The sequence below is a fragment of the Parus major genome, chromosome 12 (genome assembly GCF_001522545.3).
Source record: "Parus major isolate Abel chromosome 12, Parus_major1.1, whole genome shotgun sequence".
In the NCBI taxonomy this organism is placed as follows: domain Eukaryota; kingdom Metazoa; phylum Chordata; class Aves; order Passeriformes; family Paridae; genus Parus; species Parus major.
In genome coordinates, this window is record NC_031781.1 from 5,270,927 (window position 1) to 5,296,644 (window position 25,718).

The 25,718-nt window shown below is 39.7% G+C and overlaps 2 protein-coding genes across 4 annotated transcripts in view; both read left to right on the forward strand.

Moving 5' to 3' along the window:
- Positions 1-19,493, forward strand: part of LOC107210110 (store-operated calcium entry regulator STIMATE) — a 34,066-nt gene extending 14,573 nt beyond the window's left edge. For 2 of the 3 annotated variants that reach the window (XM_015640489.3, XM_033517396.1), the window contains exons 2-8: positions 2,218-2,266; positions 4,050-4,145; positions 6,214-6,335; positions 12,651-12,763; positions 13,646-13,723; positions 14,468-14,617; positions 15,496-19,493. In XM_015640489.3, coding sequence (XP_015495975.2) covers positions 2,218-2,266; positions 4,050-4,145; positions 6,214-6,335; positions 12,651-12,763; positions 13,646-13,723; positions 14,468-14,617; positions 15,496-15,612 — 725 coding nt within the window. In that variant the 3' untranslated portion in view covers positions 15,613-19,493. The remainder of the gene's footprint in view (positions 1-2,217; positions 2,267-4,049; positions 4,146-6,213; positions 6,336-12,650; positions 12,764-13,645; positions 13,724-14,467; positions 14,618-15,495) is intronic. The other variant, XM_033517399.1, reaches the window with a different exon arrangement.
- A 2,451-nt stretch (positions 19,494-21,944) lies between these two features.
- MUSTN1 (musculoskeletal, embryonic nuclear protein 1) lies at positions 21,945-25,628 on the forward strand. Its single transcript, XM_015641151.3, has 3 exons — positions 21,945-22,177; positions 24,943-25,063; positions 25,284-25,628. The coding sequence occupies exons 1-3, from the start codon at positions 22,169-22,171 to the stop codon at positions 25,388-25,390; spliced, it is 237 nt and encodes a 78-aa protein (XP_015496637.1). The 5' UTR covers positions 21,945-22,168; the 3' UTR covers positions 25,391-25,628.
- The last annotated feature ends 90 nt before the right edge of the window (positions 25,629-25,718 follow it).

Consider the following 25,718-nt stretch of genomic DNA (forward strand, 5'->3'; position numbering starts at 1 on the left):
TTGTGTTTCTAGAACTGGCCAGAGAAACGCAGACCTTATCAAGGCTGTTCCTCAGTACAGATAAAATTTGAAATGCTATTAGTGGAATTGCTTTTGAACATCCTCTTCCAAAATGAATTTGTTGAATTTTTAAAGGAAATTAATGAATCCAGAGGCATTACACAATTTCATAGCAATAACAGACAAAAGCCTAAGCTTGGAATTCACCCCTGCCCAAAGCAAGCACACCATAGCAGCTTAATGCCATTTTGTCTGCAGAAAAGCATCTTGCTCTAACTCCACAGTAAGCTTAAACTTCTGTTTCTTGCATTTGTTTTGTGATGCTTTGTGGCTTCCCATTGTTACACAGAACTGCCACTAATTAAAGTAATCCTTAGTGTGACTGAGGAGGACTTGTCATAAATAACAAACTGGTTAACTTGGCTGAGTGTTGCTCATTTTTAACAGAAGTTTTATATTTATGTCATGCTGTTCACAGGGAAAACTGCTGGCAAATGTTGCTATTACAACTTTATCTTTGGTGTAAATGTACAGTCTTTTAATCTTGTCACTTTTTAGTTTCTCAGGGGGGTGAAACAGTTTGTCTCTGCTGTCAGAAGCAGTGACAGACAGTGAGATGGCAGGTTGGCAGCTTGGTGTCCCCTGAAATTGTTGCCCCTCCACCTTGGAGGTGATTTATTTAATTGTTTCATGAGGACAGTTGACTTTGGGGAAAATTGTTTTACTTGTGAATAAGTTATGATTGGTTCAGAAACCAGAATGTTGTTTAAAGGCTCGTAAGCTGGGTAAGCATGATGTACACAGAGCATCCTATATTAAACTGAAATTCATCACTAATACCTGGAGAAGCAGGTTAAAATAACTGTTGATATTTTGCCTGACTATACCTGATATGGTTTGTGCCTCTTGAATCAGAATCTCTGCAATTTGAAGTGGTGGAGGGGAATCAAGGCTTTTTTTTTTTTTTTTTATAAGGGAACATTTCTGAAATAAGAACTTAAATAATTGTTTTTCAATAACTTACATTGAGGGAACTGGTGAGTGGTACTGAAATTTGGGTAGAAGGAAGTAAAACTCATATGTAAACTCCATTCGTAGTGGAAAGGTTTCACATTACCTTGTGTCTGTCTGTCTTTGGGATGTGTAAAGGTTTAGTATCTTGCAGCTGCACCAAAGAATAAATCTGTGTTAGGATATGAGGCCAGACCTGATAGAGGTGAGACTGCCACAGCCTTTGCAGGTCTGACCCATGGCAGGGCTGAGTGTGTGTTCCCAGCAGGAAATCAGGTTTTCTTATCCAGAAGGAGTTAGAAATGGAATTTCCTAAGATGATGGGACAAACTGCAGACCAGACAGAACAAATGTACAGACCAGCCACTGTTGGCACATCAGCAACTGCTTTTATGCCCTTGTCACTCTATTTTCCCACACTTGTTCTTCAGGAGTCATCTAGAGCCTTCCAGATGGAACTGGGATGGGCTGGAAGTACATGGAAGTAGCTGGGCAGGGTATGACAGGAGCTTTCTATCAGATGCCCAAACAGTTTGTATAATAAACTGCATTGAAACTGAAGAGACAAACTTACCTACTTTTTTGCCTTTGTGTATAGCTGTCATTAATTTTAATACTGATTATTTTGGTTTTGTGTTTTCAATACGTTAACAATTGTCAACCTTTCTGTGAAGGGATTATCAGACAAAAAAAAATATGTCCTTCTTTCCTTTTGTAATTAAGTTTGCCATAATAGAGACACGTTGTCAGAAAATGCATTTTTCTTGCTACTGATTCAGTTAATTTCATTCTGATATTATGGACTGCCCCATGTTATGACAATACTTTGCAATTTGGGTTTGGGTGTCCAGTGAGGAAAAGAAACAGCTCTTTCTAATATCTGCTTTCCTGTTGGAAATTAAATTTTCTGGATGGGCAGTCACAAAGGCTCAGGCCAGTGGGATAATGGTCAGATGTGGATTATTGTTTCATGTGAGGGATATTGGCAGTCAGAGAATGGAGCTCTAGGAACTTAGAGGTGACAGAAGGGAGTTTCTTTAAAAATGGATCCTTGGAGTTTGATACAGTAAAGTGCAGTAGTGAAAGATCCATTTCATTGCAGGATGTCATGTTTCTGCAAGATGATCTGCTTTCACTTTTCTATATTTTTGTTGCTTTGGAAGTTGCTGATTGTCTTCAATTTTTAATTTTTTTTTTTCTTCCTAGTAAAACGCTTCAGAGAACCAAAGCATGAAAGACGTCCCTGGAGGATATGGTAAGTTTCTGCATGCTTTATTCTTAACTTCTTTTCTTCTGCCATGTTGTAGAATTTGAAGGGATGATGTTCGTGTATGATGATTAAAATAAAGAAAAGTGATGACAAGAAATTGGTAACTGTCAGTGTGGAACCAAAAAAGTTACCAAAACACATGAGTCAGGTTACCTTCTGTGTGTGTCCTGGGTAGTCATTTCTTACTGAATGCTTCCAGGAATCTGTAGAGATGTGAGTTTAAGCATAAAGCCTCAATTTGTACTTCTTCCTAAAGATGAAAACTTGGAGTAGCCCTAAGATACATCTGAACATCAACAATCTTGCATAAGCTTAGAAGATGATCTCAGCTGCAAATAAAGTTCCATTTTTTGTTGGTATCCTACTATGTATAAAATAGAAAACAGGATGGTAAAAGATACAAGTACATCACCATAAGAAATATAAGGTATAAAAAGTGTATTTGTATTTGTTACATTTTAAAAGTTATTGGACTGAAGCAATGCCAACATAAGCTGTACCAATTTTGAGACTGGTCTAAGTGTTAGGCTGCCACTTGTTCAAGACTTCAGTAGTTTAAGTTCCTCTCATACATGGCTGCTTTTCAAAATAACACTGACCTTTATTTTATTGAAAAAATAAGTACAAAATCTTTGTGTACTACTGTCTACCTCAGCCTGAAATTCTGACAAGTGCACTGATAGCCATTAATTTTTAAGCAAAGAATCTTGTTCTGGGACTCAAGTATTGTTATTTATAGCATGGTGTACTGATTAGATAAGTAACTCACTGGCTTCCTGCCTCATCTCCAACACTCTGCTCTCTGTGTCATGCAGTGAATGAAGAGATTGAAGTTCAAGACAGTTATCAGGGAGGGTGGATGAATTCAGGCATAAAATGTCATTTGGAGTGTTTAGATCTTTTTAGACATGGAAACAAAACAGGCAAAATGGTTATTTTTCTGTATAAACAAACACACTCCTGCCTGCAGAACACTCTTATTATGATTCTTATGTTTTGCATTTAATAACACATCTACTGAAAGTTTTGATTTTGTGCAAAGGATGATGAAAAAAGAATGGTAAGGGTTGGAGACATTACTGAATCACTGTCTAAGTGAGGGTTTATAGTTTCCCCTTGAGTAATAAACTGTTTTCTCTCTGACTTTATCATCTGCTTTGGAGATAATACTGTCAAGGTTGGAATTCTTTTGCAGTGTGTTCTAAGCTCTGCACTGTAGATAAAATTCAGTGAAACCACTTCATGCTTTCAGGTGAAAAATATGCTGGCTTTTAAATAAAATGCTGTAGATAAAGGACTCATTAGTCACTATTAAGTTGTTCGCCCACAAGCACATGATGAGAATTTTATTTTTGTCTGTGCCATAAGCTTGCTAAAAATGCATAAACATAAAAGGTCCAAAATACCTATCAGGGCTGGGATACTCATTGTTTCCAGGAGGTTATTAAAGACTTAGCTAGAGTTAGTTGGGATTAGCTCTTGGATAATGCATATGATACCAAGAGGATATCCGTAGACTTTACATTTACAGTGGTAGGTTTCAAGTTAATATGATTTGGGTTGTTGTTATAAAAAATAGGGGCAGAATTTAAAATGGAACATTATTAAATAAAAGCTAAATGCCATGATACTTTTATCATTCTGGTGTTCTCATTTGGGGAAAAAAAAAAAATTAATAATAGAGATGGAGTTCTAATTAACATAAATTTGCAACATCTGGCTGTGTTGCAGTTTTGTGTGTCTTAAAAACTGTTTTTACTTTACACAGGTTTTTAGATACTTCCAAGCAAGCCATAGGGATGTTGTTCATCCACTTTGCAAATGTCTATTTATCAGACCTTACAGAAGAAGACCCTTGTTCACTGTGAGTGTTTAATTTTGGAATAGCTGGTCTTTATGGAAGTTCTGTAGCTGAGTTTGGTGCATATGGATGGTAAGGCAAAATAAAGCTGAGAAGAGTCTTCATGGTAAAAATCAGTCACTTAAAAAAACTTGTGGCTTAAATTTAGTTAATCAAGGATCAGGATTTTTCTCTTTAAGTTCACAGCAGGCAGGATTCTGAACTGTGTGCTGCTGTTTTAAACATATCAGGCAAAGCCTTGCTACTTGTCCCTCTCCAGTGAATGAATGAGGACTTGGGATGCACATTGCAGTTCAGGTTTGTTTACTGAAGGTGCTGGGACCAAAGGAAATGAATATCCAGTTGTGTTCACTCTAGCAAAGCAAGGCTGTAATATAAAGTGAAGTTGCTTTCAGGGTTATTTAGCAAATAAATCATTTGTGTTTGTATTTGCTTCTAAAAACTTACATTGGCTGCTGCAGTATTATTTTCATTTTGTTAAAAATGGGAAATCTTGCTCAGGAGCCAGGCAGTTAGTACAGAAATTAATTCTGCAATGTCACGCTTGGAGCAGTGTGACTAAATAGATAAGCATTTCTCTGTACTGTATTAAACCTGAAGATTTTGTGACTAAGACCCCAACAGGCTCTTTACAGGAGCTCCCAAAGCAAATGGGAGTTGTTTGGGTTTGCTCTTAATAAGGCTCATGCTCAAAGTACCTTACACATTGCTGGTAATGGAAGCTGTGAAATTACTTTTAAAAGCCCAGTAATTTGCCTTTTAGAACCAATCCAGTTCCTTTCGATGGCATCTGCTCACTTGTTCTTGGGTAAACAAAGGAGACACACAGCTCAAGGAACTTGCTTGCGTTGGTGTAACAACCAGTTTTATATCCCTTAGTCCTTTATGGTTCCCTCTGTGCTCCTACATGTGCAAGAACACTGCTTTTCTCCTCCCACCACAAAGCAGTTTGTCAGGCAAAATGCATTTATTTTAGCACGTTGACTGTAAAGTTTGAGTTATAATTATGACAGTTTCAACAATATCAGGCATCATTGTAGGATTTTCCTTGCTTATAGATTTAAGAATTTCCTGATGCAAAAACTGGTGGGTGCAATTTACTTTCATTCCATTTTTATAACTCAAAGTATATATTCAAGTGAGGAAACAAAAGGATGTAAAAAAATGTCAGTGTTCAAAGCTAAAGCACATTAATGTATTACCATATTTTAAAATTAAAAATACCTTTTGCTGTGTTTTCAAAATAAAGGGTTTACTGACATGTTTATTGACATTCTCTCCTGCATCTACATATTTTTATTTTCAAATCCCACTTTTAATGTAACATGATACAAACCAAGTTAGTGAGGTTATTCAGCATTTACAGGATAACAGAAATTACAATGTGGAGCTGGATAATTTCTCAGACAAGGGTACAGCTTCTTGATAGCAGAAGAAATATCACATAGCATTAAGCAAAATCCATCATAGGAAGAGTATTTCCCGAGTTTGAAAGTGTGTCCAGACCTGCCTGGCAGCAGCACAGCAGGTGTTGTGGCCAGGTTAAGGACACATCCCGGCCGAGCACGTGGGGAGAGCCCGGCGTGCTTGGGAATCTCGGTGTTCTTGGGAACCTCGGGCATCCCTGGCTTGCCGGGAGCCCTCCCTGGCTGTGGAAGAGGTGCTGGTACCTCTGTTTTCCCTGCTCCTGCTGCTGCCTGCCTGCTGCGGGCTTACAGCAGCCTCTTGTGGCCTCGGCGGGACTCGTGCAGGCTCGGGATTGCCGACGTTCCTCTGCAGACACTCAGCCTCGATTTTAATGTTTGACTAATGCAACGTTAATTAAAACTCAGAATTGGTGAACGCTTATTAGAAAAATAACTATTTTTGGAAAGTTTTGGGATCTTTAAGGACAGAAAAAAAATAATGAGGCTGCTAAAACTATTTAAATTTTTGCTCTCAGTGTAATTACAGAAGTGGGTAAATGATTGTTCTCAATACCCTAGCTACTCAATATCATGATGTTTAAATACCCCAAACCTGTAGAAAATGGCTCCTGACTCCTTGTTTTCTTTTGTGTTTTTCCTTTCAGGTACCTTATCAACTTCTTGCTGGATGCCACCTTAGGAATGCTGCTAATCTACATTGGGATCCGTGCTGTCAGCAGCATTGTGGAATGGCAGCAGTGGGAGTCCCTCCGCTTTGGGGAATATGGTAAATGTTCTGTTCTGGCACTGAAGTGATTCTCAGGGTAGAGCCCCAGAGTATTTCAGCAGTGGTTAACTCATTCTGAAATAATTTTACAATTATTTTAATATTTCACTTGTCATTAGGGTTCTTTTAAGTTCTATATCTAAGCATGCACCTTCTGTCTTAGAAAGCTCCACAAGTCTCTGAGCATTTACTGAGTTTGGAACAACTGCTTGAATATTTTTTTATTTTAAGAAGTGATTCAACAAACCATGATATTGGCTAATCACATGGAAAAAATACCAGCATGATAAATTTACTCTGAAACACTTCTAAAAAAATGACTGCTGGAAGGTCACTTCTTACTAAAATTTCCACTGAACCTTGTGCCACTGGCTGAAGATACAGACCAAAAGTTCTGCCAGCCCTCTCTAAACAGCCACATTCCTTCAAAGAAAGGACTGGCAAGATGGCCTGTGCTGCTCCTCAAGTAATGATCACTGGAGCTTGTGCACATAGGGCCTGTATCACTGCTGAAAAATGCATGTGGGACAGACTGTGAAATCACTTTCAGGTGAAGTTGTGGAGTTTATCTTCCATTCCATTACAGAAGTCCACTGATATGCAAAAGTTGTGGATTTGCAGCTGCAGTTGAGTATCACACATACTCAACATCAACATTTAATTTTGTTCAGTCTGTTATTCTCAGATTACTGAAAATGAAAGCTTTGTGTACATGCTAGAAATCACATTTGAAGCTTTTTGAGACAGGAATGGGAGATGTTTCCTTGTAAGTGAGCTGTGGCTCTCCATCAAAGAGAAAAACAACAACCCCAGTGGTTTGAGGGGGAAAAAGTGTAAGAAAGTAAAAAATGTTTGCCTAACAAAGAAAGAACTTCCACAGCAGTTTCATAATTATTATTGGTAGAGGTTTTGGTTTTGTAGATTTCTTTGGTTTTAATGATCCTGAGTAGCTGACAGAACTAAGTATAAACAAGGGCCTTGTGAAATTGAAGCACTTTAAAAGCTTGAGAAGTTTGCAATCAAATAACATTAATTGCTATTTGCTTTAATGTCAGAAGTTTAGAGATGATGTCAAGCTACTTAGGAGAAATAGCTGCCTATACCATTAGGGCATGTTGGAATTATAGAGATTTAATGTGTATCTTTTAGGGTACAGTTTATGGCCACTTAAGCTGTTTAAATCAGCACTGCCACAACACTGTTTGTCTGCTTTTATCCCACAAGCCACAATCCAGTATTTCCACTCCTTTCCTTGGACTGGTACATATCTGATTCTTCAGGGAATTGACCAAGAGAGCTAAACCATTAAAAATTCACTAGATGTAAAGAAAAGTAAATAGTTCCTCCAGTTTAGTCCCCAGACTTGTGTCTTCAAGGGATTAGGTAAGCCCCAATGCCCAGAGAAGGCAAAGCGGGAAGGAAAGAGACCTCTTGCCCAGAGCCCCGTTTTGTGATTGTTGGTTTGGCTTGAAGCCATTTAAAGATGTCTGAGCAGCTTTCAGCCCATATAAAACTTGAGTTTCCATTTAGAGGAAAAAAAAATTGTGGTTTCTATTACAGTTATTGTTAGGTAGGTATTTGTAATCATGTCAGATATTATATTTTATTTCTTGTTAATAACATTTTGAACTTTTTTGTGTGTAATCTGTTGTCCTTTCCCATTTTAATGTTCTTTTGACAATAAGCAGTCTGTGTGGACAGGGAGATGTGGGGAGTATATTCACTCTCCTGAAATTTCTCTATTTCTTAAAGACTTTCAGAATGAACCTGAGTTTATTTTAGTTATGAGGCATTTCTGACTGCAGTAATTAAGCTCTTAAAATCAACAAATGAACCTGTGTTCTGCTGTGGAGGTGGTCTGTGGCTGCTCCAGTATTGTCACTTTGAATAAAGAGATCTGAAACACCTGAACCTGTTTACCGAGTACTCCCTCTGTGTGTATAAGTGGTGTATGAAATTACATAAAACCTCTTCTGTTAGTTGTTCTCTCTAATATCAGATCATTTTATTAGTCACTAACTTTCTTTTCTGCATCTTATTAATATGTTGTCCTGCCCTTTGTGTGTTAGGTTTTTAATCAAGCTATTGTAGGGACTCTTTTAAAGCATATTGCAAATCTGCATTTCCATTGATCATGGGGGAGAGGCTTCTGGTATAAAGAGAATTAGAGAGCAGATGGAAAGCTATTAGTTTTGGCTGTGCAGCAAGGTTAGGCCCTCTGTAAGAAATCCCATCTAAAAAGACAAGTTGCACTGGATCATTTGTTGTCATCTTCTGTTAAGTGTCCCTGCTGTAAGAAGTGAAAACCCTCTTATCACCAGTTTATTTAATTTTTTTCAGTTTGACCCAAAGAACACTCTTCTTTTTCCTAAGATTTCTTAAAATAAATTAAGTACGGTAGAAGAGGGGACTAAAATGCAGTTCTGTGGGGTTTCAAGTGTGTTTAGAACTTGGGATTTTGAAGTTAAATGTGGATGTTTGGTGTGGAAGAGAACTCAAAACTCATTTCATCTCCTGCCATGGGATACTTTCCACTGTCCCAGGTTGCTCCAAGCCCCATCCAACCTGGCCTTGAGCACTCCCAGGGATGGGGCAGCCTCAGCTTCTCTGGGCACCCTGTGCCAGGGCTTCCCCACCCTCACAGCCAAGAATTCCTTCCTAATATCCCATCTAACCCTGCCCTCTGGCAGTGGGCAGCCATTCCCCCTTGGCCTTTCACTCCACAGCCCTTTCCACAGTCCCTCTCCAGCTCTCTTAGACCCCCTTCAGGTACTGAAATGCTGCAGTAAGGTCACCCTGGAGCCTTATTTTCTTCACAAGTCTCCTCTCTTCTCCATCCCATGACTCACTGAAAAGTATTAGAAGGCATTTTATCTGGAGTAGTGAAGTCCAGTCCTCAGCTTGGAGATCAGGGTGATTTCAGTTTGTTTGTAAGTGTGGGAAAACAAACAGGAGCCCTCCTTCCACCTCCAGACAAGCCTCTTCTTGTGATTGAGTGATGTTTGTGTTCCTAGAGCCTAAATAATCATTTGTCTCAAGTTAGTTCTCACTGTGAGCTCATTTCCCTTCTTAGCTCTATTACTTGATCCCTGGTGATTCATTACTTGAAGCTGTCACAAAAATAGCAGTGTCCTGCTGGTTTTAAAAGCCTCTTCTTTATATGGAGGATAGTTCTTAAGCATAAATGCCTCAAGAAAGGAATGGATACCAAAATATCAGTATTTATAAATGCTGGCTGTTTGTACAGCAAAACAGCACTGCAGTCTGATTTATGAACAAAGGACCATGATGTTCCCTCAAGGGCTTTTTTACATCAGAATTTTTAGTTTTATGGGATTTGTCTTCTCATCTATGATTTTGTATTTTCAGATTCATTAGATCAGTAGTTGGATTTTAATAGAAGTGCAGAATCAGTTAATATATTTGAGTGTGTAAAGAGGAGAAAAGCAGTCATGATCTGTACTGAAAAGAATGTTCCCTGCATTCTCCTTCCCTTCTTGTCTTGAGCTACTTTAGCTGCTGTAAGTAGAAAACAGGTGATAAATCCCCCTCCTGGTGATTGTAAACTCCACTGGTAACTGAATCATGCTGTTGCCTCTTTGCTTGGCTTTGCCCTCTCTGTGGCAGAGCTCAGAAATTGTATTTGATGCATCTTTTCCCTCCTGCTCTTCATTTGCAACTTGCGGAGCAACTTACTTATAGCCATGTGGGGTAGATAGCACTGACTTCAGAACTATTTAAAATTTATTTTGGAGTAGTTCTGTGAGTTGGCATTTTCTTAAGAAAAAATTTCCAGGATCTGAAGACCAGAGGGAAGTTAGAGGGTAGAGGAATAACAGGTATTTGGTACAAGAACTGTCTCTAAACTTTCTTTTCCAAAGCAGCTGATGGCAGTGGCAGGTACAACTATAGACTAATTTGGCATTACCCAGCATTTTCTAAAAATGCTGCTACAGTTGTCACTGCAGATGATTCAAGAATTTTCAGTTTCATTCTTTATTTGCTTTTCTTGCATTAGCAAGATTTCTATCCAGATTTGCTGGATTATTCTATCAGTGACAGGTATAAAATCAGAATTCAAGAGATGACTGTAAAAGACTTTAGAAATCAAATTTGAGCTTTATGGCTTCAACATGAACTTTAAATTCTAATTTGGGATTGTGTGCAGAATCTCTGAATGTACAAATGTGCAAAATATTCTTTGGAGCACCTTCTGGGTGTGGTGATGTTATTAACTTGAATTTCATGGTTTATAAAACCATAGAAAAATTGGTTAGAAAGAATCTCCAGAGGTCATATAATCCACCTTCTTGGTCAAAGCAGGATTAACTTCAAAGCTGAAGTGGGTTGTTCAGGGCATGGTCCAGTCAGTTTTTCATTTATCCATGGTTTAGGATTTAAGAACCCCAGCAGATTTAACCAGTGAGATTTAACCAGTCTCACTGTGAAAGCTTTCTTCATATCAGAATTATATCTTCACCCACCCAGGCTGTATCTTCCCCCCTTTCTTCAAGGATTCTACTGGGGCACTGTCAAAAGACTTGCTGAATTCAAACTAGGCAGCATCCCTCTTGTCCCCACCTGCAATTATAGCCAAGAGATAATTTTGTAGGTGCAGTAGGGCACACAAAAATCCTCAAGTAGAATTTAATAACACAAATTCTGATTTCAGTTGTACCAATATAAAAAACTCCAATGAAACCAGCACCACTCCCCACAAAAAGATTGTGGAACAAAACATTAATTACTGAGAGTGCACAACACTTAATGCAGATTTCCACAGTTTTTGGATGTACAAAATATCCTGAGAGTTGCAAAAGATGCAAAGCTGTTTTCACTGTCTTTGTTTTTAGGGATTAAATAAAGATTGGAAAACAGATTAGAAAGAACTGTTTGTCTCAATAGTAAGGCTGTAGCTAGAGCTAGATTATTTTTTAATATTTTCTAATTAGTGAGAAAACCTAGCAAATGCTAATAAAAATATGGAGCATAGAAATTAATTGCTAAAATTTAATTCTCAAACCTAATTCAGGCCTTGTATCTTCAGAAGAATCACAGTTGCTCAACTTTGACTTACTGATTTTTCCCTTTCAAATTTCCAGCTCTTTGGGTTTTTACAAGAGAAGCTGTAACTGCAGTATGTAATTGTAAAACTCAAGCATTTTAATTGCTTTCCTCTCAAACTGTTGAGTGTTGATCACTAACTCATCCTGTAAAACTTGGGTTAGGAAGTATTTGTTGTTTTGGACACCTGTCTGATTTATCAGTCTCTCTGTGGAGCATTTCAGCAGCAAACACTAAGTCTCAGACTCTTACCAAGTATTAATACTGAAAGCCTTTCAGGAGTGTTCCAGAAAAGGAAGCAGCAACTGTCCATTATGCATTACAAACACATAAAGGCATCTGATTTTCCATTGCCCATTATTCATCCCCAGGCCAAGTGTTCAGAGCTGCCTTTGAAGAGATTGCAGAGGCTGCTGCAAAGACTAAAGATCTGTCACCCCCTCCAGAGGGAAAACTTGCTTTTGTTTTCGAGTGAAGTGCAGCTTCAAGCTCACCTGCAAAGCTTGCTAGGCTTACCAATCCTTCTTCCCCTTTTTTGTCTTCTTTTTCTTCCTCTACCTTCTTTCAAAGCATCTAATAGTGCACATAAGTGTTCCTGTTGAAATATTTGTGGTCTTCTTTCTGTCCTGGCAGATAACTTCATGCACTCAGGTTCTCAGTCTGCCCTCAAGATGCAGCAGAATTTCAAACTCTTTCACACTGAAGCTAAAATATGATCCTAATTTTTTATTCAGTTAAATTTTTCTTAGCAGCTCTTGCACCTGTTGCTTCAAATGGTTACTTATGGTAACTAGCTTTGTAGAGAGGAAAAATATGCTTAAGGTAGCCTAGGGACAGTGGTGGAAATCTAAGTTCTACTTAGACTGAAGGGAAATGTGTTTTCCCCAGCCATGTTTCCCTTAAATTTTTCCCTTTAAGACACTTAATATGTCATGATAGAGGATCAAAATTAACAGTGTGAGGAGAAACACAATGAAAGTTTATCTGTCTTGCTTTCATCAGATTATGTGAAACTGTGAGTGTATCACAGGTACTGCTGAATGGGACAGTCCTGTTAGATTCAGTTTCTGATACTTTCTGAAAGTTGGAGTGAGGCAGAGGGAGGGGAAGGAGCAGCACTAAAGGAATTGGAGAAGGCACTTCTGGAGGATTTAGCTGCCCTGCTGCCTCTTCTAATATTGCTTTTTTAGAATGTTTACTACAAAGTAAATCAAACCTATGCATATGTTGAATCTTTCTTCTTTCTTGCAGGTGACCCTCTGCAGTGCAGTGCTTGGATGGGCCAGTGTGCTCTGTACATAATGATTATGACATTTGAGAAAACCATCATCATCATAGTGCTGCTTATACCTCAGTGGAAAGAGGTTTGTGTTTTTGCAGCATTTTACAGACAAGTGAATTTTAGGTGGAAGCTGTAAAAAGACTTCCAGGAGTGTTTATTGGTTTGGCTCAAGCATCGTGATTGTCTACACTCATTGCCAATTAACTCTGTGGTAGTGGTATGTTCCTTTAGTTTAATTGGGATGCTGCTAATGAGACCTTTATCCAGTGCCAGGAATATCGTATAGTATTTTGAGGGTTGTTTTGTAACTTAAAATATCCAAAATTTAATTCTATCTCCTTGTCTAAAGTACCCTTGAAACTACTAAGTGGTTCTTTCTTTTCTTAACTCTAATTCTTGCCTACAGCTATTTTGTATTCTTGCAGGATTTTAAAGAATTTTCTTTGCCTGACCTTGTTGGTAGGTTTTAACTGTAGACTTTTTGAAATTTGTGGTCCACTAATGCTGACTGAATTAATCTTTGTTTTGATGGACTCTGTGCAACCAGATACTCAAAGTGGTGCTGTTACTGCCCATTAAAACCAGTTAGCTCTATTGTATCCTCTGGACTACTTTGAAAACTCTCTTCTCCTTACTGTGTGTTTTGTAAAAATCTGCTGTTTAAATTTCCTAAAGATGGAATCTACAGCATGTTCCTTGGGAGCAGCTCTAAAATGTTCAAGATGATTCTAAGGCAGCTCCTCTGACTTCTGTAAACAAAAGTGACAGAAATAAGTTTCTTGTCAGCTCCACTTACTTATCTGTAGTAATTTATGAGCTGTCCTAAATACTTTGCTTTTCTCAAAGCTGCCCTTTTTTGGTTCACCTGCATTATTTCTGTCACATTAGCTTGTACATGAGCATTGCCCTGCCTGAGCCAGTTGTGTGCATGTACGAGCTGAACTCAATCCTTTTCTTTCCACAGGTGGCTTTATTGAATCCCATAGAGAACCCCCAGCTGGAGCTGGCAATCGTCATGCTGATAGTTCCCTTCTTTGTTAACGTTAGTATAACCCACTTTATGAGATGTTTACTTGGATATCCTTCTGCCATGTGTTCATTAATTAACATTAGTCCTTAAAACAGTGTACCTTGGTGCTTGAGTTAAGGACTGCTAAAGAATGGGTAAATTGTCTGGATATGTAGATTTTACAAAGCTGAAATCCATAGGGAGCTAAAGAACCAGGTTCAGGAGCGGGGCAGAAATGTTTCATAGACCCCTTTGGTCTGATGACGTCAGTAGATTGACTGAGATAGAGATTATAAAATTACAGTAAAATTTGCTTCAGGAAGCAGTTGATCTAAGGACAGACGTCCTGTGAAGTATCCTGTGTCTGACCATAGCTAATAGTGGCTGGCCTGTGGTGGAGCAGAGGAAAAGGGCAAGTGTGCAGTCATCCTTCCCAAAGTACACTCGTGCAGCAGTCTGGGATTTAGGGATTAGAGCCAGAGGCAGTGGGTGTCCTTGCATGTAATAGCTGCTGGTAAAGGTTTGCTACATGAAGAGTTAATATATGATCACTGTGCATAGTCACTACTTTTCTTATTTTCTTCTCTTCCACAAAGTATGAAGTATCTGAGTTCTAGAGCATTCCTGAAAGGTGTAAAAAGCTATGTGACGCTGTGCCTAGACAAGATTTAGCTTTTGGGCAGCTCAGAATTATTGTCAAGTTCATTTGATCAGTAGTTGGACCTTTCTTCTACTCTGAAGAAAGCTGAACTATCATTTTCTCCTTCTTTTTAACAGGCACTAATGTTCTGGGTGGTAGATAATTTCCTTATGAAGAAAGGGAAGACAAAAGCTAAACTTGAAGAAAAGGAAGCGGGACAAGATTCAAGAAATGGAAGTAAAGTCCGATACAGGAGAGCAGCATCACATGAGGAGTCAGAGTCAGAAGTATGTAGAGTTAATTATTGCAATTAATGCAATATCAATCCAGTTCATCCCTCCCAGTACTGATTTCATTGTTGCACTGTCAACTTAGGTTTGATTTTCTGAGCGTGGACCTCTAGCAGTAACTCCTAGCATTGGCAGTTGAGAACCAGTTAAGGAAAAAGTCATTGTACGACTCTGGCACTTAATTTCCTTCCAGATAGGCAGGAAGACACAATAATATATGGAAATACCGTAGGTGAGCCATGCTGCAAGTGCTTCTAGAAAAAACCTCACAGGGAATACAAAGCTAATAGACAATTAATAGACAATCTCTAATTCAAAGAGAAATTAATAGCTTAAAGTGAGAGGGAGCTGGTGGAGGCAACTGACCTGATTTTTGAGAATTATTTACATAGTTGCCTTAGCATACCATTATTTTAGATTACATTAAGTGAGCAGTTTTTAGTTCAGCTGAAAGATGGGTGGTTTCTCTGAAGGTGAGTTGGTTTAGCTTAAGTAAGTTAATGTAACTTTTCTGTATGATAAACAGTGCTATTTATATGGGGTTTGCCAGGTAATGTTACTGCCTTGTTACCAGTGTGGATCAAGACCTGAAAAATTCTCTCAAGCTGCCTCCACTGTTCAGGCATCACTCTTTGACTTCAGAGGCAGTGGCTGTAGTGAGATTAAAACACATCCATCCTTCTTCAAAATCTGCTGGAAGTTTCTGATAGGATCTACAATGATGTTTGACAGTGTGGCAGTAATTCTTAGTTGTCCTGTAAGCTCTTTCCTGAGCAAATAATAAGGTGCTCTGCAAGGATAAAAAAGAGTAGAAGTTTAAAAGTAGAAAGGGGTGTGTGTGCTCCATGTGCTCAGAAGCTGTAATTTGTTTCTAGATCCTTATTTCAGCAGATGATGAGATGGAGGAGTCGGACGCTGAGGAGGACCTGCGCAGACTGACCAACTTAAAGCCCATCAAGAAGAAGAAGCATCGCTTTGGTCTGCCTGTATGACACATTCCTTGGCCTGTGGACTTGCAGGTTTCATAGCAAAAACTTCTGTCAGTGGGATTTAATGTTGCAATTGCATCTCCCTTTTCATGCAAACTGACTTAGAAGCAAGGTCTACCAACAGAAGGCAAAGCAGTTGGAAGACTTCCAGTTCAGTTGCACTACAAACACACTGACCAATTATGCAAGAATGTCTCCTCATGGTGTGTGGGAAATGGACGAGTCACTGAGGATCAGAACAGATACAGAATCTTTCAGTTACTGATGGGACAGTGTAAGGAGTTCTCAAAAAGGCAGCAGAGTTGACTATGTTAAAGGACTGTGTTTTATTACTAAAACTGGCTTTTGCAGCATAATTCCTAGAGCAGAATAGTTTATGGTTACAAGCTGTAACTTAACATTATTTTTTTAAGTACAGAAGTTTACTTGCTACCGGGTACCTATGGAACTAATAGGTGGAACAAAGATTTTTTTCCAAGTCTTCTCAAATCTATCTGACTATTTTATATTTAAGTTATATTTTCATACAGTTGTATTTAAAGATTCTCTTTATCAGAGAAAAGGGTACAGTTCCCTTTTTTGTGCAAAACAGGTCAAAAGATTTGTAGTGAAAATCTTATTTATCTGTCTCCTGATTTAAGACAAAGGGATTGCAAAGGGAACAGCTCTCTGTCACTGCTGAAGTCACCAAATATCACTAAAAAATGCAGTCCTATGTGTACTTTTGACCACATAATCTGAAAATATCTTTTTCAATAAGAGGTGGTGTTTGCATATTTGACAAAGGTGCACTTTAGTGTATAACAAAAATCTGTTGTGATAAATTATTTGTGAAATTAATATCTATGGATGACTTATTATTTCTGTTTCTGCAAGTCTCTTGTGCATACCTCTCAAATTATCCAAAAGAGATGGAACATTTCTGGTACTTTTCCTGTTATAGGGCCTGCAGTACAGGACTGCGATCTGATTGAAGCAGTTGTGCAACAATATTGCAAATACAATTCTATCCCTTGTTTTTTGTTGGAAAAGCAATCTTCTACTTAATGTGCTTAACAGCAGCAACAACAAAATTTGTCCTATTTAATTTCCATAAAGTCTCATTATCCTTCAGTAGTAAAAGAACAGCCCCAAGGGGTACAGTGCAGTTGTTACCACAGCATTTCTGGGATTTTCAGTGTCTCTTCTAATTGAGATAATATAATAATCTCTGATAACTGAGAACACGTGGTGATCTGAAACCTAGCAGACATGTTTTCAGTGACATCCTTTTGCTTTGCATATTTTCTAAATGATTGTTTCTGACAGCTTTCCTTGCTTAGCTAAACCTTGTGCAGGACAAGGCAATGTGTCAAAGAGGTGACAACAGACCTTAAATGCAAATCTGTTGTAGTATCTGGACACCAGAAAAATTCCAAGCCTTAAATCAGTTTCATTGGAAAACTGCTCAGAACTTTTTAAGATTTTTTACATTTTTAATAGATTTACTAGGTCTTAATGTGATTTATTATCCAGACCACTTAACTGGGCCTTAGTAAATACTGAACTGTGCGCTCCTGTGCTTACTTCCACTATTCCAGCATCCCTTTTCCCAGTGGCTGCCAAGGGGACACGATGCTCTGTGACACCTGAGGGTGTCCAGCCAGCTCAAAGGGACATTTACCAAACCTGAGGTTTTAACTGAGCTGCTGACCTTTGTTACTGTGCACTGAAATGTAAGAACTGCAATAAGTGACAGTACTAGTGTTTCCTTTAGACTAAATCTAGAAACTAATAACAGTGGAAGCTTACCTGAGTTCTTTTGACATGGGGGTGGGGATGGGGAAATGTCCCTAATCAGTGTTGCCTCTGGTTTGGGGGGTTTGGGGTTTTTTTATTGGTTGTGTGACTCACATCTTCTCTTGACTATTGACCACTGGGCGGGCGCAGATCTCCAAAAGCACAGTACTTCAAGGAATTCATCAACAGAATAGTCTCCTACAGCTCACTTTTCCAAGGGGGTTTAATAGTTAGGACTGGCTCTTGTCACAATTGTCAGCATTTCTTTTTTTTAGCATAGGATTTGTTCTATTTCAGATAGTGAACTAAAGCTACTGACCATGTGCTACATCCCAGTGCAGAGCCATGGCTGTCCTTGCCAGCTGAGATAACTGAGCAGCGCACACAAATTTAACCCTATGAGCTTGCATCTTATCTTCCTCTTCCCTCCTCCAGTTACTTCAATTACCGAAATGATTCTAGTCTCATGTTTAGTCTGTGAAGTGTCAGTATAAAATTATGGCCTTAATCATGTAAAAATATTTGTTTTGAGCAGACCTCAAGCTTATTGACCACATACAAAACAATATAAAGCACTACGGAGCTGTTTCTCGAAGGAGGTTGTAGCAAAGGTTCTGAATGCCTAATTTTTCATGTCTTAAGTGCATAAATGTCACTTGATGTGAGATCTAGATATGCCTAGCAAGATGATATAGTAAAGCACTGTGATCCAAAGACACAGAAGTATTTTAAATACCACAGTAGTAAGCTAGGAAGGAGGAGCAACCTTCAGAGGGGAAAAAATTACTTTCTCTACTAAGACAATAATTTTATTCAGAATTTTAGCTAAATAACAAAATCTGGCTGTTTTTTCTACACATTCTTTGTTATCATTGTGAAAGAGATGGAAAATGTAAAACTGTAAGTTTTCCTCTCTGTAAGGTAAAGATTTGAATTCTCACAGTAAATATGAGTAGGACAAGTCCTTTTGTCTGACAGGTTTGAATGTGTGAGAAGGGAGAGTGTGTGCTTAGTGCTTCACTATGTCTTACCACTTATTAAAATGTATTGGCAGTACAGTCTGAAATGGACTTTTCATAAAGAGTTGATCCAGTAGTGATACTGCAACATCACGTTTGCATTATCCTCCAGTTGTCACTCAGATTTCTGCCTGGCAAGTGTGCTTCAGGACAGCTCATGGCAAAGGTTTAATTCAGGCTGTGCTTAGAAAATAGGATTCTGTTTAATGAAAATAAGCTATGTAGTGAATGCCAAAGTAAGAGAAAGGGATTGTAACTTAGAGAAGAGGCACAGAAATATTGGTGGAGATGGAATTTACCACGAGCGGTCAACCTAAATGCATTAACTGTTCCTAATATCCAACCTGTGAACATCTGCATAAACTTCAAACACTGGTGTTGTCTAATATGTGGTTTCCAAGTTCTAGCTCCAGTATGTTCAGGTCCCCTTGTCTTACTTTAAGTAGGTGAATGCTGTCTGTTAATGTTGCTAACTAAAATGTACTATAGCTTTTCTTCAGGGAAAACTCAGAAACTGAGTTGCAAATTAGAGCAATGCAAAGTGATCCCCTCGGGCAGGTGTGTGCTCCGATCCCTGCCGAGCCTGGGGAGGGGGGCCTGGGCTCTCCCGCTCTGCTCAGAGCTGAGCATCACAAGGAATCTCTGCCACTGTGCTTGACTAACCCGTGTTTGCAACTTTGCTGTGCTTTTTACAGGAGAAACCAGTAGTGAAAGCGAATAAATTCAGCCACACCAAGTCAGAGTACATCTACAGCATAGGCGTGCAAACTTTTTAAGGTGATGTTTCCAGTTCAATTACTGAAAATGACTACTATGGTTTTACAAAGTAAAACTGCAGTATCTTTAAAAAAGGGACTCTTTTGTAGGTGTTTTCGTCTTGTGTGGGTATCCGTCTCAAACTGAATGTGGGTTTGTTTGTAAGTAAATTCAGAGTATAGCCAATGTGAGCAAAACCAACAGCTGTATTCTGCTGCCCTCTGGACCATATTGTTTAATCAGTGGTGTTACCTTAAACTTTTAAGGGTATCTGATGTAATTACATTGTATAATGGTTTACAATAAAGTTTGACTTATTACAGATTTGTACACTTGTTTTATGCTTGTTCTCTTTCAAAGTGTCTGTGTTTCAGTGTTTATGGTGTGCCCTTGTGGGAAGCAGGTTCTGCTACTTGAGTTTAACTTCAGCTCTAATTGTATGCACTGTTGTGTTGATTTTAATTTCACTATATTCATTCACCTTAATGGCAAGTCCCATTTGATCAGGAACAGCCGCTGTTCTTAAGTTGCAAATTTTGTTTACAAGTTTAAGAATCCTTGCAGACTCCTCTCAGATCCTCACCCTGAGGAAGGTTTTTTTCACAGCTGAAGCTGCACAGGATGGACCCAATCCTGCCTCTGTAACTCCTCTGTAATATTTTCCCTGTTATTTTCATACTTTCCACCTACCACATCCAAGCAGCCCCATAGCCAGTGCACCTTTACAGGAAATTCAGAGTATAATCTTCACTCTACCAAGTGTCAGTCCCCTGAGGGGTTGTTAGCACTTTCCTGGAGGGGAAGTCAAATCTTCCCTGAGATTTGGAGACCACAGGGGCAGCCAGGGGTACATTCACTACATTCTCCATGGTCATTGCCATATTTCAGTTGGAATCTTTCCTCCAGCTAAGGAGTTTTCCACAATTCCTATTGCAGTGGAAGATTAAAACTTGTATTGTTAATAGCCACTGTTACATTCATGTCCCATTTAACAGATATCAAGAACTTCAACCAGGTGAACAGGATTTCTACTCTAAAATATAAGTAACTGTAGATTTAGGCTGGGTTCCTTTTGAGGAAAAATAGCCCATAATCTGTGCAAGGAAATGATTATGCCCTGCCCCTTGTTGAGTGCTGGTTTAGGAAATGTAATTAAAGAGAACAGAATTCTCCAGGCTTTGGGGATGTTCTAGAATCTCAGGATGTGCTGCCTGCCTCTCTAAGCACTTCACCTGCCCCAAATGGCAAGCAACATCAGAGTGGTTTGATTTTGTTTGTGTAAATTAAATTGCTATGAAAGCAGAACTCTGTTGCTTTTGAGTGAGGAATATGTAGTACCAATTAACTGAAGCAATTTTGAAAGCTGAAGGGAAAGTGATAGTTCAGTGTCTTGAATTATAAATATTTGCTTTAAACATGCAGAATGTTATTTTCCTGTCAGATAGAATAGTGATGCTTGTGGGACTGTAGAGAAACATCTTAGAGAACTGTTACTTTGTACAGTAGAAAACAAATGATCTTTTTTTTCTGAAGTCAATGTTCTATTCTTCTGTTTTGTTGGCCTACTAAGGGCACTGCTGCTCTGCAGAAATTCTTCCTCTGGTTACTAAGACTTGGGTTTAAAATAGAAAATCAACCTAAGGAATAGCTAAGGACATAACATCCAAACTGCTTCTTAGCCTACAAATAATTGCCCCAATAAAGGAGAGGATCTCAGGCCTGGAAAGAGTTCAGCTTTAAGGCAGTTTGGGCACTGGGAGGCCTGGAGAGTATTTCACAGCCAACAGATCCCATAGCCCTGCTCATAGAGCACTGGAGCTGTGGTTTGATGTCATGTTTTCATAGTGAAAAACAAATCTTTTGTGACCTCTTGTGCTTCTCTGTACCCTAAAAGCACTGACAGAGCCTGAGGGTTCTGAGGGTCTGAGGCCAGGGCAGATTTCTACCCTTAAAACAGTTGATCTCTCCAGTGGAAGGTGTTTGGAGGTCTGCCATGCCTGCCCTTCTCACATTAACCCACCTGGCTGGAGCCTTGATTCTTTGTAGGTGTTGAGTGCAGTTGCAGAAGCTGATTTTTTTGTTGGTTTTTTTTTTTTTTTTCTGTGATGTAAGGATTTAATGTAAAAAACCAAAAGGGAAACAATCTTTCACTCAAACCTCTCCCAGTAATGAAAAATAGAATTTTTGCTTAGAGGTGGCAGGGCTTTACTTAAAAAAATTGTTTAGAGAACAAATTTTAGAAGTTCTGGGAAAGGTTTTACTGCTGCCAGCAAGTGTGGTGGGAAGCATTGTGTTTATCCATACCTGAGTAAGCTGTTCCTGTACAGATGTGGGTGAAATGGTTAAACTTGCTAATAGTGCTGGAAAGTAGAAAGAGATTTTACTCTCCCAATTGTGTAACAGCTGGCACCGGAGCATGATCAGTGATAGAGCTGTAAGGGTAAAACCATACCCTACTTCATTAACTCTCCAAAAGACACAAAATACTCTTCTGTTAAAGATCCCTGTGCAAAAGTGATTCAGGGCACAGTTACGCTCTGGACATTAGATTTATATCATCTTTAGAGAACACATATTTTGTTATGCTGGGAAAGCCATGCCCACTCTTGTTTTTGTGACCCTCCCTCCCTCCCCCAAGAGGGTTCAGTTTTGTGCCCATAACAACATTTTGCCTTTTAAGCTATAAATAGAGCCCCAGCGGACTCCCCGGGAAGCGCTGTTGTAGGGACCAGGCTTCCCCGCTGCCGCAGCTGCCTGTCCCCGTCAGCCCAGCCCGGTGAATGCTGCACGGCCGAGTCATCGCCAGGAATAAACCTCCGACAACAACAGCCTCCCTCGACCTGAATCATCCCGCGCTGCTTTGGGAACATGACCCAGCCCGTGACTTCATTCGGATGCTCTATAAAAGTCCAGGAAAACAACAGACGCTCGCACAGCTCGCGGGCTGGATTTAATCAAAGTCGGGAACGACCTGAGAGGGATTTCAGCGAGGGAGCACCGCAGTTATGTCACAGGTACGGGGACATCTGTGCGCTGCCTGCCCTCGGAGCAGCGCCTGGAAAACCTGGTACTGATTTGGAAGCTTCGCTTGGAAATGCTTATTAGCGAGTTCCTCTCGTTAACTTCTGAATTCAGCTCTTCTGCTCTGTGACTCGTGTGGTTAAAGTATTTTAGCGAGTACATTCTTAGGATGGTTATTTGGTGAAGAAGGAAAGCAGCTGCTCTACATGGTTAATTAATTTCACTTTTTAATGTTTTGGTTTACCTTAAATATTTTTATTTGCATAGAAAGGGAAAAAATCCTTTCCCCTGCTCTGCTTTGGGATGTTTCACAGAAAGAGGAATCTCTACCTTTCCAACACACACTCTCAGATGGGGATTCTGAAATTCTGTTTTGAGAAGAGGTGGCTGAGCTGAAATGTCACTATGTAGAACTTAGTGTATTAACATGCAGGAGAAAAGAGTGTGACTGAAAATTAACTGTTAGGATAAGATATTTGAGACTGAAATTTTGTATAATATATTTTATATTACTTTTATATTCATGTTGTAACTAATGGTTTGTCTTTAATGTATTCCCCAATAATCAGTGTTTCAAAGTGCTCTTGAAATGAGCTCAGAAGTGGTGAGGTTTCAGGTAAATGTTACATTTGCAACACAAGCTGCATGTGCCTGGCAGAGAGCTCTCCTCAGCAAGGCAGTTTTACAGGATTGGTGGGTGGAGAGCAGGAGCACAGAGAGAGTAGGACAGTTCTTCAGCCACAGAGAGTAACTCAGTTCAATTGATTGTCTTTACTCCAGAGAAAATGGGACTTAAAACCCAGTCGTATGTCCTGTAAAGTAGCACGTTCTGACTTGTGACAGGAGGAGATAAAGCACAGGCTGCACGCCTGTGCCAGCTAGGAGCGGCTCCTGGCAAACCCTGCTCACAAATTCTGGCAGCGATTACCAGTGGTGGGGCTGTGACAGCAGCAGCTGCTGGCCAAGGCTCACCATAACCTCTCTGTGCACCAGCTTTGCTCTTCAGCTGGAACCAACTAATCCACAGCAACTGTCCTGCTGGAAAACCCTCTGTGATCAAAGCTTGAGATGATTTATTTTAAAATAACTGGGTGAAATTCAAGATCTCTGCTCAGCCTGGCTCTATCTTTGTGCATCTCAAGTGCCACCTTTCTTCACTCAGTCCCCAAGAATTCCCTTGTTCGAGTGGGAAGAAGCCTCACAGTTACTGTCTGTTGCCAATAATGGATGAAGGACCTTTGCAGATTTCACATTTCTCTTACTAAAGCAAGGGCTTTTTCCCTTCCTGGGTTGGTTGCCTGTGGACAGTGCCATGGGCATGAGGGACTGTTCCCATCACATGCCAGTTGTCATTACAGAAGGACAGATGAATCCCTGGCTGTGGGGACATTTGGTTCACCAGCTGAACAACCATGCACAAGCCGTTGTGAATTTCAAAGGGTTTGCTGCCACCCTTTCTCCTTGTTTGCTCTGGCTACTCGTGAGTGTTTTCCCTGGAGATCTCATAAATGTTTTGTTTCCCACAACATGTAGAAGTGAGATTGACAGTGAGCTATTCTGAGCATTCCCAGGAATTTGCAGCAGGCAGAAAACATGCTGAAGGCTCCAGTGGAGCCAGCCCACCATCCAAGAGCCAGCCATGCATGCGCTGTCTCTGCAAGCTCCCTGGGACTCACTGCTCCAGTCATTTGTAGGCCTTGAGGGATTTGTTTCCCTCCACAACTGTTTTTTGCCTCACAGGCAGTGCCTGGAAGTGCCTGAGTGGGCTCCATCACTGCCAGAACCCAAATATCAGAAGCCCTGTGTATGTAGCAATCGTCAGAGAAGTTTCTTGTTGATCTTTCAGTATGAAAGATTATTATTATTATTAGAGCTGGACTGTGGGTGTCTTCTGTTCCTCTTAATCATATCCCTGTGCCCCTGAATCTTGCCATGAGGGCTGCCTGGTGGGACATTGAAAATCTGTCCATGAAATAATAAACTGACAGGGGAATGCTTCTGGTGTTGGCTGCTGCAGTGAGATTGTGTCTGACTGTGGAGTGCTAATTTAAGGACAGGGATAGGCTCATATGAAGCAATGTTATCCCTATTTCCTTGCAGTGGGATAAACTGTAAACAGATTAGTATTTGGCTGTTGTAGTGCACCACCTGATGATGCATCTGTTTCTGTATTAGGTTTCCTTCTCCTTCTTTGGGTTCCAAGTCCAGTGTTTCAGATGTGTTCAGTAGAGAGCCCTGTTGAGTGCTCAAAATGCTTTTGTTCCTTAAATTTAAGATTATTAACTGGGTCAAGTGTATATTCCAATTTAAGGCAAGTCCAGATTTGGAATCTCTCTGACCAGTCTCCCAAAGAAGCAGTTAGTAGACTGAGGCACAAGCCCAATTTAATAATATAATGATTTTTCCTTTCCAAATATTGGACAGGTTCTTGAATTACCAATGAGTACTTGCAGAATGAGCAAGCAGAGCCAGACAGAGAAAATCTAAGGTTTTTGTTTTGTTTTGTTTTTTAATTAGGCAGTCCATTGCTCTTTCAAAGGCTCCAAATAAAAAGACAATTTCAGAACAGTGAGAATGGTAGCAGATTTTGGGGCAGGCAGTGAAATTGTGATTATGGGAAGATCGGAAGTAGCTAAGTATGTAATCTCAGAACTGAAATATTCTGTTAGCAACTCTGTATGTTGTAGCCTTTGGGTGGAGGCAGCTTTGTTCCCTGTGCTTGGAACACAAAATACTGATATGTGGGTCTGTTTCTTAGCCAGCCCCTGTGAAAAAGAAGCGTCCTCCAGTGAAGGAAGAAGACCTCAAAGGAGCCAGAGGAAACCTTGCCAAAAACCAGGAAATTAAATCCAAAACCTACCAAGTGATGAGGCAGTGTGGTAAGCCTCCTTGATTGGAAGCAATTAAGCAGAGTAAAATATTGACTTAATTGCCCTTTTCAAGTGAAAGGGTCACCTCTGGAACAGCAGCTTGCTGTTCATCTGATGGACAAGTGAAGTATTTATCAAATGTGTATACATGTATTTTAGCAGAAATAGTTTTAGTCCCTGGATTTGGGTGGTATTTCACTGATTGTCTCTCCTGGTTTTCTTTTCCAAGAACAAATGGGCTCTGCAGCACCTTCTGTATTCAGCCGGGCTCGGACAGGAGGTGAAACAGTCTTTGAGAAACCGAAGAATGAGCCAGCCAAGAGCGTCTTTGGCTGACAGTGGAGCTGGACATGTCTCACCCAAATGATTGTTGTAACATTTTTTAAAATTTCTGTTCCTTACACGAAAGTCACTGTAGACTCAAGTAGCTAATTTCCACTGTAAGTCCTTAAGCAAGGAATATACTCATGTCAAAGAGTAAAACTTCCATGTTCATTTTTATTATATGCTTTCTTTCTATGTGTTGGACAATGTTTGCTATAATTGTTTAATAAAAAAAGGTTGTTGGACTCAGCTTGGCATACTGTGGTGACTCATTTCAGTTTGGGTTTAGATTAATTCTGTGGGCACTTGGGCACTACAGGCGATGATTTTGTCTATCAAA